General features: G+C 38.7%; 1 protein-coding gene across 4 annotated transcripts in view; it reads left to right on the plus strand.

Moving 5' to 3' along the window:
- Positions 1-10,628, plus strand: part of septin4b (septin 4b) — a 52,941-nt gene extending 42,313 nt beyond the window's left edge. For 2 of the 4 annotated variants that reach the window (XM_028573548.1, XM_028573549.1), the window contains 10 exons: positions 2,632-2,728; positions 2,844-2,930; positions 3,047-3,170; positions 3,360-3,494; positions 4,579-4,696; positions 5,067-5,168; positions 5,898-5,994; positions 6,246-6,408; positions 7,123-7,222; positions 8,947-10,628. In XM_028573548.1, the coding sequence (XP_028429349.1) occupies positions 2,632-2,728; positions 2,844-2,930; positions 3,047-3,170; positions 3,360-3,494; positions 4,579-4,696; positions 5,067-5,168; positions 5,898-5,994; positions 6,246-6,408; positions 7,123-7,222; positions 8,947-9,015 (1,092 nt within the window). In that variant the 3' untranslated portion in view covers positions 9,016-10,628. Of the gene's footprint in view, positions 1-760; positions 1,056-1,856; positions 2,193-2,631; positions 2,729-2,843; positions 2,931-3,046; positions 3,171-3,359; positions 3,495-4,578; positions 4,697-5,066; positions 5,169-5,897; positions 5,995-6,245; positions 6,409-7,122; positions 7,223-8,946 lie in introns of those variants that run through there. The other 2 variants (XM_028573545.1, XM_028573546.1) reach the window with 2 other exon arrangements.
- The last annotated feature ends 2,183 nt before the right edge of the window (positions 10,629-12,811 follow it).

Consider the following 12,811-nt stretch of genomic DNA (forward strand, 5'->3'; position numbering starts at 1 on the left):
ACAGGATCCACCATGTTGGACATTGATCTCTGTGCTTTGATTGTAGCACAGGAAAGCAGATCACTGATTTCCTAAACTGTGAAACTATCAATTTCTCCTGTGCCCTAAAGCTCTAAATCCCAGCATAATTAAAACTGTAGGCCATGGATGGAGGACATAAACCAAGAAGGGATGTTCTGTTGGCTTACATGAGCATTTTTTTTTGTACTCTGGTTGAACAGTGGTGTAGGGATATCACACTTAAAATAATATTTTTTAAATTTTGTTTCAGACTACTTCCCACTGGGGATATTAACATGCAAGGGAATTAAACAAATAGTGATTATTGACTACAGAGTGGCTCTAAGCATAAATGAAATCTTTGGGCAGAAGTGTGACTCTCTGTTTTACTATGCTGTTCATGAAACTTCCAATGACTCCCTGCATCATGTAATTGCAGCAAGCACAGATAATTGTATCTGCTGGCACTGAAATTTGCTGGACTGGTGCATTTTTGGTAGTGTCTGAAACACTAAGTGGAGCGATATCCGAGGAACTAATAACATTAGGGTCGTGCTGTAATGGCAGGAGGCCAGATTGGACCAACATTATATTGGAAGACTGGAAACGACTGCCCTCAAAATGCCATTATGCATCACTCAGTCATCTATTTGGTCTCTCTTATCTGCTCTGCAATCATACCTTTTCCTGTGGTAAATGGTATCTTGTTGTTTCATATTGTATGTCGTTACTTTGGCTTTATTTAATCATTTGCTTCTTTTTTTTCATCTGTCTTGCCTGAACACATTCACTCCTTTTGTCATACCGCTCTCGGCTCATGCACCTTATTTCCTCATGGCGGACTCTTTGATCCTTCCTCTCCTGACATGACCCTCCCTGTTCTTTAACCTAATAAACATCGCCATGTGTGTGCTCCCTTTTGGTTGGAGATTGCAGAGTGCACTGTAGCCCCAGTTGCAATGGAGGAAAGTGACCATGAGGTTCACTCTTCATCAGACGAGCAAGACTCTTGCCCTGCCTCCCCTAATCCCAGCGGAGACCATGATGCTGAACAGGTACCAGTGACACCCTTAAAACCCATTGAACAAAAAGCAATATATAGGAACTAAAAGTTGTATCTTCACGTGTCCTGTCCCAACAACCCACTCTACTTTTACCCCCCGGCTAATTCATAGTGCATAAACATAACATGAGTGCAGAGTCACAGTATGGGCCTAGAGCTGAATTTAAATGGCCTCATTGCTTTCTGAGGGCCACTGAATTATTTATCTTTGTGCTCAACTAGCAGAGAGACTTTAGTTTGTGGTAACTGGAGTCCAGAATATACACAGCAGCCTACTCTTTAGCTGTGTATCCTCTTACAGGAGAAGCTACACTTTATTTTTTGTGACGGCTTAGTGTATATTACCCCTGGAAGTCCAGGAATTTAGAATAAACTTATGTACCTAATGCCTGATATAGTCCTTGTCTTTTAACAACGACCATAAAGAAGGCCTTTTTGCCTCACATTAGCTCTGCAAAATGTATGAAGTGGTCAGAAGATTTATAATGTAGGAAAAACTCACTCTCTGCTTCCAGGAATGTACAATTTAATGTATGTCCAAGTATTACAGCTCATTAAATATTAGTTGCATAGTAATACAATAACCAGATCCACTGAGATAGATTTCTGGTATTCTTGTTCACCTCTAACATGATCCATCCTCATTAAAAGTGTGCATTTTCTGCTCTATGGATCTCCTTCCCCTCCACATCGACACTTGAACTTTCCTTTACCTATCTTTGCCTCCACCCTCTATTTTTATCCCACCCGTTCCTCTGCACCGCCTCATCCACCCACTGTGGCGTCTCTCTAGCATTCAAGCCATTCAGACGACTCAGAGGTGGAGAACATTATGCAAGACCCTCACCACCAAGGAGGGCACGGCCACCACCACCATGACCACAAGCACCACCACCACCACCATCATGGCCATGAGCCTCATGATGCAGACAGGGAAGCTGAGGGCGAAGACCGCCCCCACACCCCGTCATATTTGCGCCCCCCTGTGGCAGGCAGGGCGCAGTCGGATTCAGGTTCAGAGCCCAGTTTACTGCAGAGCAGAAGTGTGGAGTTTGACTTGCCATGCCCCATCAGTCCCACCAGGCCCAAGAGTCCCTGGGGTCGATTTGACCCGTACAACAATAATGAGGTAACACAAGGAGAAGAAACCCAGAGAGGATAACAAGATCTGTGTGGTTGAGTTCAGCTTTAAAAACGATGTTTTTGTGCTGTAATGTTTTGGAACAGTTCAGACTGATGAAGACGGTTCATAGGATGTGACTGACAGCATTACCTTGTGCTTAAAACTACTGGTTGCTTTAGGTGGTTAAAAAAAAAGGTTGAATTGTGTTGATTTTCTTTAGGCGGCACAGGTTGTGATGGGAGCACTGTGATGGGAGCGATGCTTTTTTGCTTGTTGTTTATTTAGGTATCAAACTTTTTGTGGGAAAGTTAACATACTGTGAATGGGACAACCAAAGGTTTGTAGTTGTTGATAACCGCGCAAATGATTATTTTTACACAATCATATATACATGGTAATGTGTGCTGCCCTGATGTATTATTTAATCTTTGTGTGTATGTTTTAGGACCAGGACAAGGAATATGTGGGTTTTGCGACGCTGCCAAACCAGGTGCACCGCAAGTCAGTAAAGAAGGGATTTGACTTCACGCTCATGGTGGCAGGTAAGTCCTCGTTTGCACATGAGCAGACATTTGATCTTAAGCCCACCTTTTACTATGAAGAGACATCACAGTCTTAAACCTCGCTCTTTTCGTCTTTGTTGTTCTTTGTTTGAAGGGGAGTCTGGCCTGGGAAAGTCCACCCTGGTCAACAGTCTCTTTCTCACAGATCTTTACAAAGATAGAAAGCTGCTTAATGCTGAAGGTGAGGGAGCCCCAGCTTTTAATATATTTGTTTCTTTTTTCTTTTTTAAACATTTGCCCTCTATATATCTCATGGCTGATATTAAGTTCAGTGGTCTGTTTGTGTCCTTCCCCTAGAGCGAATCACACAAACGGTAGAAATCACCAAACACACAGTGGATATAGAAGAGAAAGGTGTCAAATTGAAGCTCACCATTGTAGACACCCCTGGGTTTGGGGATGCTGTAAACAACACTGAATGGTACGTGTCAAAAATCTTTAATGAATAAAATAACCTGAAATGAAAAAACAAAATGAAACTATTCACAGAGCATAGATGGATAACCTCATTTTAGCTCTGCTGTGTTTGAAAAGTCATGTGCAGTATTTCGGCTGTTGCACAGCCTGCATTGCCTCAGAGACCGAACGTCCCCGTGTGTTTCTGCTCTAGCTGGAAGTCAGTGGCTGACTACATCGACCAGCAGTTTGAGCAGTACTTCAGGGACGAGAGTGGCCTCAACCGCAAGAACATCCAGGACAACCGCGTACACTGCTGCCTCTATTTCATCTCACCCTTTGGTCATGGGTATGACAAATGCTCAGTGCTCTCATAGGGATTAGTTAGCCCTCTCTCTCTCTCTCTTCTCTCTCTCTCTCTCTCTCTCTCTCTCTCTCTCTCCCTCTCTCTCTCTCATCACCCCTAATAATGGCAAATATTGACCCCTGCCCTTTTTACTGTATGATGTAAAGTCTGTGCTTGCATTTGCATCAGACCAGTGACTACCTTCACCTTCCCTAAATAACATGCACACAGCTTCTTTTTTTTCCCTACACACACAACCACCTAAGTAATTGGGATTTATCGTTAATACCTAGTGCACCAGTACTTACTTGCAGTGCATTCAGCCCCATGAATTGTTAATGCAGTGGGCTCCTGCCTAGAGTTAAAGCAGTTCTGCAGCTGACTTCAGGTGAATTTACATCTAGTGCAGTGCTTTTTCTCTAATCAATTGTTTGTGCTGATGTGGTTCTTTTTGCTGCAGTTGTGCACGTGCACTGTTCCACATCACTGTGCTCATTAAAGAACAACTATGCCATAAACCTCAAGTAATGCTGCAGTGCATTTTTAAAAGTCACAGTGATGGAGAAACTGCTCCCTCTGTTGATGAGCTTCAGCCATTACTCATCATACACCAAGAGGTCCCTTAGAGCAAATCATGCCACCACTGATTGACCAGAGACATTATCTTATGTCTTACAGTACATTTTATGCTGCCAACATGCATCTACAGTCAGGATAAAAGCATGTTTATTGGCAGAAAAACACATCTTGATCTTGAAGGTAAATTCCTTGTCCCTTGATCCCAGCAACTGTCATTTATGGACATTTATGAATGTACACGTTCCACCAAAACAAGTTCCTTCCCGAGGCTATTTTGCAGAAGCACCGTTGCCCTATCCCGTGCCTAGCGCCGCCCAAGACGATTTTGACTGATTTAAAGAAATGCCAATCAACCAGAGCACGTTTTTCTCCCCTCCCTGAATGCTTTGTGGTCTAGCCAGACCCTCCTCCGCAGCGCTATGGAGGAAGGTCTGGCAATGCGAGACTACTTTGAGGGTATTGTGTCTCACTGTATTTAATGTACATGTATGTTCCGTGTCTCTTTTAGCCTCCGGCCTTTGGATGTGGAATTTATGAAAGCTCTACATGAGAAGGTTAACATCGTCCCCGTTTTGGCCAAAGCAGACACACTCACCCCTAGTGAGGTCAAGAAGAAGAAAATCAAGGCAAGGCTGATCTCAGTCAATAAACTGTTGATCTATACGTGTGTTAAAGGTCCCATGCTATGCTGCTCTTTGGATGATTTTATATAGACCTTAGTGGTCCCCTAATAGAGCCAGTCCCACAATGAGCTTTCCTTAGGATGTGCCATTTCTGTATCTGTAGCTATTGAGGAGGAGAGAGGGGTGGCAAGATGGAGGGTGGGGGAGCAAGATTCCAGATCGGCCCATCTGAGCTTTCATTTTCTCAAAGGCAGAGCAGGATACCCAGGGCTGTCATTACATAGCAGAGATTCACACAACTCATGTATCAGTCTTCTACAGTCAAAATACATGTTTTTACTCTGTACTTTCTCTGCTGTCTATGTCCTCGTAGATCCGAGAGGAGATTGAGCAGTATGGTATCAAGATTTACCAGTTCCCCGACTGTGACTCTGACGAAGATGAGGACTTTAAGCAGCAGGACCTTCAGCTGAAGGTGAGAGACAGAGCTGCTAGGTGTATTTCTCTCTGCTCTTTCTGTCCATTGTTTTTTATACAATTTGGAGTTTGCAGGCTGTTGATGTCAACACTGCACTTTGTTGACAATGTGTAAAACTGGATGCCCACATGGATCTTTCAATAAACAAGAATAAACATAGCACTAATAGCAAGTATATCATACTACATTTTTGTTCTTATTTTGCAGGATTTTCATTTTTAGACACTTTGGTTGTTGTGAACACATTAAAAGAAGATTATCCCCTTAATAGAGGGCAGTTATGTTAAAATGTATATACAGACAATATAACACAAGCCCTTGGCAGTCAGTCCACTACTGACTACACAGTCTTGATGAGTCAATCGTTTTTTGCTCTCTTGGCAGCGAGGACACAGTCAGTGTGTCAGTATATCTCTCTTTGCCTCTGTCCTTGAGTAGCCTCTGATAAGAGCACTGTGTGCAGCAGAGAAAGGACAAATGGGAATACGAGATGGAAGAATTGAAATAATTAATGGAAAGTTATGATTTATTTAAAATAAAAATATGGAGAGTAGTTTCAGATGAGAGCAGAAATGATAAATAAAGGAAAGATGGCACGGAGTAGATATAAAAACATCTGCACTGCAGCACTCACTGGTCCAATCTTAACTCATCTACACTCTCCCCTGCCAGATATCTTTGAAACATCGTTTTCATTTTACCATCCTATTCTGTTCTCCCTACAAGGAAAGCATTCCCTTTGCAGTGATTGGCAGCAACACAGTGGTGGAGGCCAAAGGGAAGAGGGTGCGAGGCCGTCTCTATCCCTGGGGCATCGTAGAGGGTAGGCCTGTTCTCCTACTCCATCACAACTTAAAGTGATTTATAGTAACAGCATGTATGCTGCATACATGTTGTATTGACGTACATACAGAAAAATTGCTAATGACAGTGCTTGTTTGTATGTGTGTGTTCATTGATCCTTTATCCTTTTTTTAATTTTGTTATTCAGCGTTGCCTACATGATTCAATATCAGCAGTTTTTAAGAATGCTGAATATATTGTTGAAATTGATCCTCACACTGTGGTTTGCAGTGGAGAACTCGGCACACTGTGACTTTGTGAAGCTGAGGAACATGCTTGTTCGCACACATATGCAAGATCTGAAGGACGTGACCCGGGAGACTCACTACGAGAACTACAGAGCCCATTGCATCCAGAGCATGACACGCATGGTTGTGAAGGAACGCAACCGCAAGTAAGCTTACACTGAGTAAAGGGGAGACCTTTACATACTGCAATGAAGTGTAGAAGAACTAGCAAACATTTAAATATTAAGACATGAGATGTATAGAAATATAGACATTTAAAGACCAATATTTCTTTATTTGGGTATTTTTCAGTGTATTTAATGGGTAACAAAATATTTTCATATTATATTTTTTATTATCTATATTCAGCCTCACAGGCACATGTAAATTAGTTAAAATATTTCCTGATTCTTCTATTTGGTGTTTTTGCTGTAAGTGTTAATGCGGTCGGTCAACAGCATTAGTTTGACAGCAACTAATTACAGAGTGCTCAAGGCAGATTTAAATTACTATACATATTGTGCTGTGCAGATGACAGTTTTTGAGTTTGAGATGATGACTGTGATAAGTAGACTTACACTGAAGATCAGCCACAGCTCAGGCCTTGACCTATTGTCTGCGTGCGTATGTGCTGTCCCTTTAAGACATTGACGTCTGGGCACAGTGATATTGCCATGCTCAACTCAGATACACTGTTTGTTTATTTGCTACCAAACATTTTCCATGTTCAGTGACTTTTACAGATCCTTAGTAGCCATGTGTAATGCAGTTAAATCCCGCAGTCATTCATTACTATTAACCAATGACATGTCCCACCTAGAATTTTAGCCTCACCCTTTGTGATACAGTAAATGTTGAAATCCTTGTGTATCTCTCTGCAGTAAACTAACCAGAGAGAGCGGCACAGACTTCCCCATCCCCGTGAGGCCCGGAGTGGCGGACAGCGATACAGAAAAGCTCATCCGAGAGAAAGATGAGGAGGTACGGCGCGCCCACCAACAACCGGACTCGAATTCTGCTCCCCATGAGCACTCAGACTCTCAGCCCAACACAGAGACACGCTCAGATCACAGAGATCTTTCTGATGAAGCCCTCTGAGTGTCTTTAGCTCACAGATTTTATTTATCCATAAGATTTCTTTGAAGCACATTCGGGTCATGTTTTCTGAGGTTGACAATGAGTAGCCACAAAAACATGAATGGGTGTAATTGAACATTTAAACCCCTACTCCCCTGTCCTCGCAAGTCCTTTGGCCCTTTGAACTGTGGGTAGGAAAAGGTTTCATAATCCCACTTTTAGTCAAGTAGTCAACACTGCTTTTCACCCTGTGTTAGTAAATCTTCTTTCATGGCAAGTTATGCACAGTCAGTGTGGTGCAAACAAAGTTAAATATTGTTAGAATTCAACAATAGTTTTTTTTATACCCCAGCAATTATATTAGTAGACATTTGTATGCAATATGATATAAATTGTTGCTTTGAGAAATATTCTTAGAGGAAATATCATTAGATAATAGATATTAGGCTTTTAATATTTTAATTCTTTCAATACAGTATGAGCCCAGTCCCTGTGATCCCGTTCCAGTTAATTTAACTGAAGATGAACTGAGCACACATACATAATTGTACATGGTGTTGGTTTTTATTATAATCAAATACAGCCAATGATAAATCTGTTCATGGTGAATGATCACAAACGTTATGCTTCCAATTCCTTACCCTTTCCCCACTAAATCTATTTATTTTATCAAATAAAGAGCTAATTTCTCCTCAGTTGTTTTTTTTTTTTCTGTGGTAAATGTGGTTAAACACGACAAAGGAGCTGCAACAACCAACTAATCAATTAAATGGAAACTATTTTGCTAATCGTTTCAGTCATTGCTTTAAGCACAAATGCAAAACACTTTGTGTTTCCAGCTTCTCAAATGTGCGAACTTGTTGCTTCTTCTTGTCTTAGATTATATTAAAATGAATATTTTTGGGTTGTTCAGACAAGACATTTGGTGATGCCACTGTTGGCTGTAGGAAACTATAATGGGTATTTTCTTACTGTTTCCTAATGTTGAGTAAACCGGATGAATAATCGATTTTTTTTAAATATTGATTAATCAGACAGGTTTTTTTTCCGATTAATTGGTTACTCCAAATAACTTGAATAATCCTAACTGTGACACTGTTCTGTCTCACTATGTGTTGAGAAAGTGGAAAAATGGAAATGTTTTGCCGTTGGGTGCTATATTTGATGAAGCAGTACAACAAAAAGCACAATCACGGCACAAAACTGTATGTTTTGCTAAATTACTAATGTGATAAATCTAAAAGAACAAATTTGAGTTTGTCTTTTGACCCCAACCTAAAAACAAAGAACTCAACATGATTAATTGGTTACCCTGATATGAGTATATTTTGCTGCTTTTGTAATATTGAATAGATTCTAGTGTAGGTGAAGTGGCGGGTGGAGGAGCCAGGGGTTCCCTGCAGTTCAGTGCAGGTCATATAATCTACAAAGAACCGTCAGATATCCCGAGTGGTATCGATTTGTTGTCTGTGCAGTAACGTGTAAATAATTAGCCTGTTTAAAAGGCTGCACCACTTGTTGACACCCCCAGATTTCACAACCGCCATAAATGCAACAGAACATTTGTAAACTTGTGGATGTGTCAAATCAAACCGTAGCACTAACACTTGTCTTATCTCTCCTCACAGTTGCGGCGGATGCAGGAGATGCTGGAGAGGATCCAAGATCAAATGCACACTCAGAAAGACGGCTATTAACGCAGGACAGCATCGTGCACGTCTCTCTGTAACTGGGATAAAAAACAAAAACGCCCAGGAAACCTTTATTCCTCTCCAGAACATTGACATCCCAATGTGTCCACCCAACCACCACTCAACCTCATCAATAGCACGTTACACTTGGATCAGGGACCTGCGAGGAGGTTGTAAGATGTTCTGACATTTTCAGCTTCCCTTTATCCTCTCGACATTACGGCACTGCTGCTTGCAAAACACTTGACCCTCTACTCTACTGTTTTCTCTTCTGACAACACTTTAAAATAATTTAAAAAAACAGGTTTGTTTGTTTAAATAAACTTTAATGGTAAGGAGGGTGGAATAGCAGCGTATGTTGCTTTATTTAGCCACATGATCACAATGTTGTTTTATTTTTTACATGAGGTCTGATATGAGGTTTACATGTGGGGACCTGCTCCGATTTCTTCTTTTTTTTTTTAAGCACACTTTTCTGGTGCAGGTGTTTATTTTTTATATTATCTCTATAGGTCAACATGCATACTGTAATAATTTAATTTTCTATATTACACTCATAAACATTTGTTCTACGGTTTGTCATCTTTTATGTATTCCTGGTTTTATTTAAACTACACTGCTTGACATTATGTATGGAGGATTGTTTTATGTAGATTTCCCCCAGCAGAGATTCCTGTTGGTGAATTTGGTTTAATCTTAATGCGAGTATTGTCTAGATTAGTTGAAAATTTAGTTTTATCAGTGTCTGCATGTTAATCATACTTGCCACATCTGCTGCCTGACAGCATGGATGTTAGTGGCTCCGCTCAATCTTGGCCAGTCTTAACTGCAACGCTTACTGATGCCATATCAACATTTGAAATAATCTTACTTTTTACATGGCAAAGGAGTCCATTATTATTTTGAGAATTCCCCCAAAACAGAGTTGTTTTAAAGTCAGTTCATCTCATGACAAAACCAACAGTTTACATGTGAGAGCTGATGAAACCTGTTAGTCGTTAGAGATGATGAGGACTTTGATAAGACAAGACCCTTTGATTTGCATGATGTGAGTGTCCAAGGGAAGGGTCGCATCAAAGGCCATGCAGTGTATTTATTTTTGCATGTGTTATGTGAAGGATTCTCAGATTGCAGATCAATTAAGTGATCATAAGGTTATTTTTGGGCAATGGAAATATGTAGCTACTTAAATGGTGGGGAAAATATATTGGAAGGAGGTGGATTTTGTTATTGTATTTTGGTTGGTTATAATTATGTCCTCAGTTCAAGGGAACCCATATGTTGGATGTGTGCTAATCTTAATTTTTATCTTATAACCAAAGCCAACAAAGACCAACCTAAATTGTCCTAAATTTTCGATTTTCCTTTTTAAAGTGTGAAATTTGTTTTGTATTGACATGAATAATATGACTTATCAAAGCCAAGAGTAATGAACAGAATTATTGGATAAACTTGAGTAATCGTTTCTATAATCCTAAGTATGACCTTTTTTTGGAAATGAGATGACTCTGCCATGTTGGGTGACCTTTGTTATGCAAAAGAAAATGTACATTCCTTGAGCTTCTGTCCCAGAGTCAGGTATTACATTTGTTTCTGAATTTGTTTTATATTAAATTTGTCTTTTGTTATTCTACTTTTTGGAGTATATTTATGTAATAAATGTATAAATGAAATGTGGATGAGAAGACAATATGTACAAATTCTAAAATTGTAATAAAATATGAATATTTCATATTTCATGTCTCCATCAGACATCGGGTTTAGCTTTTATGTTGTGAACATTTTACAGAATTGAATGCTTGGGCTTGATTTTCAGATTTGAATCAGCTACTCCTGCGTTTTTCACCATTACAAACTCTTTTGTTATTATAAGCATAGACTGTAAATATAAACAGTCTATGGTTATAAGCGACATAGTCTCGCATTGCCAGACCGTACGACGTTGTTGACGTAAGTAGGACTTTTGTTTACAGAGTTCTGAATTAGGGCCGCAGCTGGACCATATTGTGTGGCCCCGCCCCCCTCAGGTGACGTTGCCTAACGGCTGTCGGTCAGATCAACTTTTCAAGATCAAATATTTGAGTCAAAGAGGTTATATAATTTGTTAGGCTGTGATGTAATCAGCCTTTTCAACCTCTCAACGGTTAGCCGAAGCCATCTTCTTGTCGCCATGGAGGTCGGGCAGCAGATGAAGCTACATGAACACAATAGAAGACGAAATGTAAGTCAGTTCTTACTTTTTAAATGTTTGCCTGGTTTTTAGAGTGTTTGGCTTGTTTGCTAGCTTGTCAGAAAACTGACTGCCGAAATATGACTGCACGTCGCTAGAGGGCAATAAAGGGCGCTAGTCTAAGTAGTTAGCTAGCTAGCTATGTGCACCAATATTAACCAGGTCATTTTTTAAGGGCTTCAGCTCTGAATGTTTTTATTGTAGCCCCAATTGTCATTAGTTTGTTGTAGGCAACACAAAGTTTAAGTTCCCCTGTTCCCGTGACGTGACGTTAACAGTCTAGCTATAGCTGCTAGCTATATGGTTCAGGCTCAAACACAGTCAACTATAACTTTATTATGATTTATTTCAACATGCTATACTATAACTTTTTTCGAGATACTATACTAAGACTTTTTTATGATTTTTTTATGACTTTCTTTGACAGACTATACTATTACTTTTATTTGACTTTTTTCAACATACTAAACTATGACTTTTTATGATTTTTTTCAACATGCTATATACTATGACTTTTTTTGAGATACTATACTAAGACTTTTTTATGATTTTTTTTTCGAGAAACTATATTATGACTTTTTTGACACACTATACGATGACTTTTTCATGACTTTTTTTCACATACTATACTATGACTTTTTATGATTTTTTTTTCGACATACTATACTATGACTTTTTTATGATTTTCTTTCGACATATTAAAGTATTACTTTTTTATGATTTTTTTCAACATGCTATACTATGACTGTTTTATGATTTTTTTCCGACATACAATACTATGACTTTTTATGATTTTTTTTTTTTACGAAAAGGTTCGAAAAAGTTCTTAACCTTTTTTGAACCTTTTTTATGATTGTTTTTCGACATACTAAATTATGACTTTTTAAAGATTTTTTTGAGATACTATACTATGATTTTTTTGAAATACTATACTATGATTTTTTTTGACATACTATACTATGACTTTTTTCGACATAATAAACTGACTTTTTTTATAAATTTTTCGACATACTAAACTATGACTTTTTTATGATTTTTTCAACATGCTATACTATGACTTTTTTCGACATACTATACAATGACTTTTTTAAGATTTTTTTCGGCATACTATACTATGAGTTTTTATGACTTTTTTCGACAAATTAAACTGAGTTTTTTAAGATTTTTTCAACATGTTATACTATGACCTTTTTATAATTTAATTATAATTTTTTTTTTGACGAAAAGGTTCGAAAAAGGTCTTAACCTTTTTTGAACCTTTTTTATGATTGTTTTTCGACATACTAAATTATGACTTTTTAAAGATTTTTTTGAAATACTATACTATGATTTTTTTTGACATACTATACTATGACTTTTTTCGACATACTAACTTTCGAAAAAGGTCTTAACCTTTTTCGAACCTTTTTTATGATTTTTTTCCACATACTAAATTATGACTTTTTTCGACATACTAAACTGACTTTTTTTATAAATTTTTCGACATACTATACTATGACTTTTTTCGACATACTAAACTGACTTTTTTTATAAATTTTTCGACAAAAAATTAACAATTCGACAAATTAAACT

The sequence above is a fragment of the Perca flavescens genome, chromosome 3 (genome assembly GCF_004354835.1).
Source record: "Perca flavescens isolate YP-PL-M2 chromosome 3, PFLA_1.0, whole genome shotgun sequence".
Classification (NCBI taxonomy): Eukaryota; Metazoa; Chordata; class Actinopteri; order Perciformes; family Percidae; genus Perca; species Perca flavescens.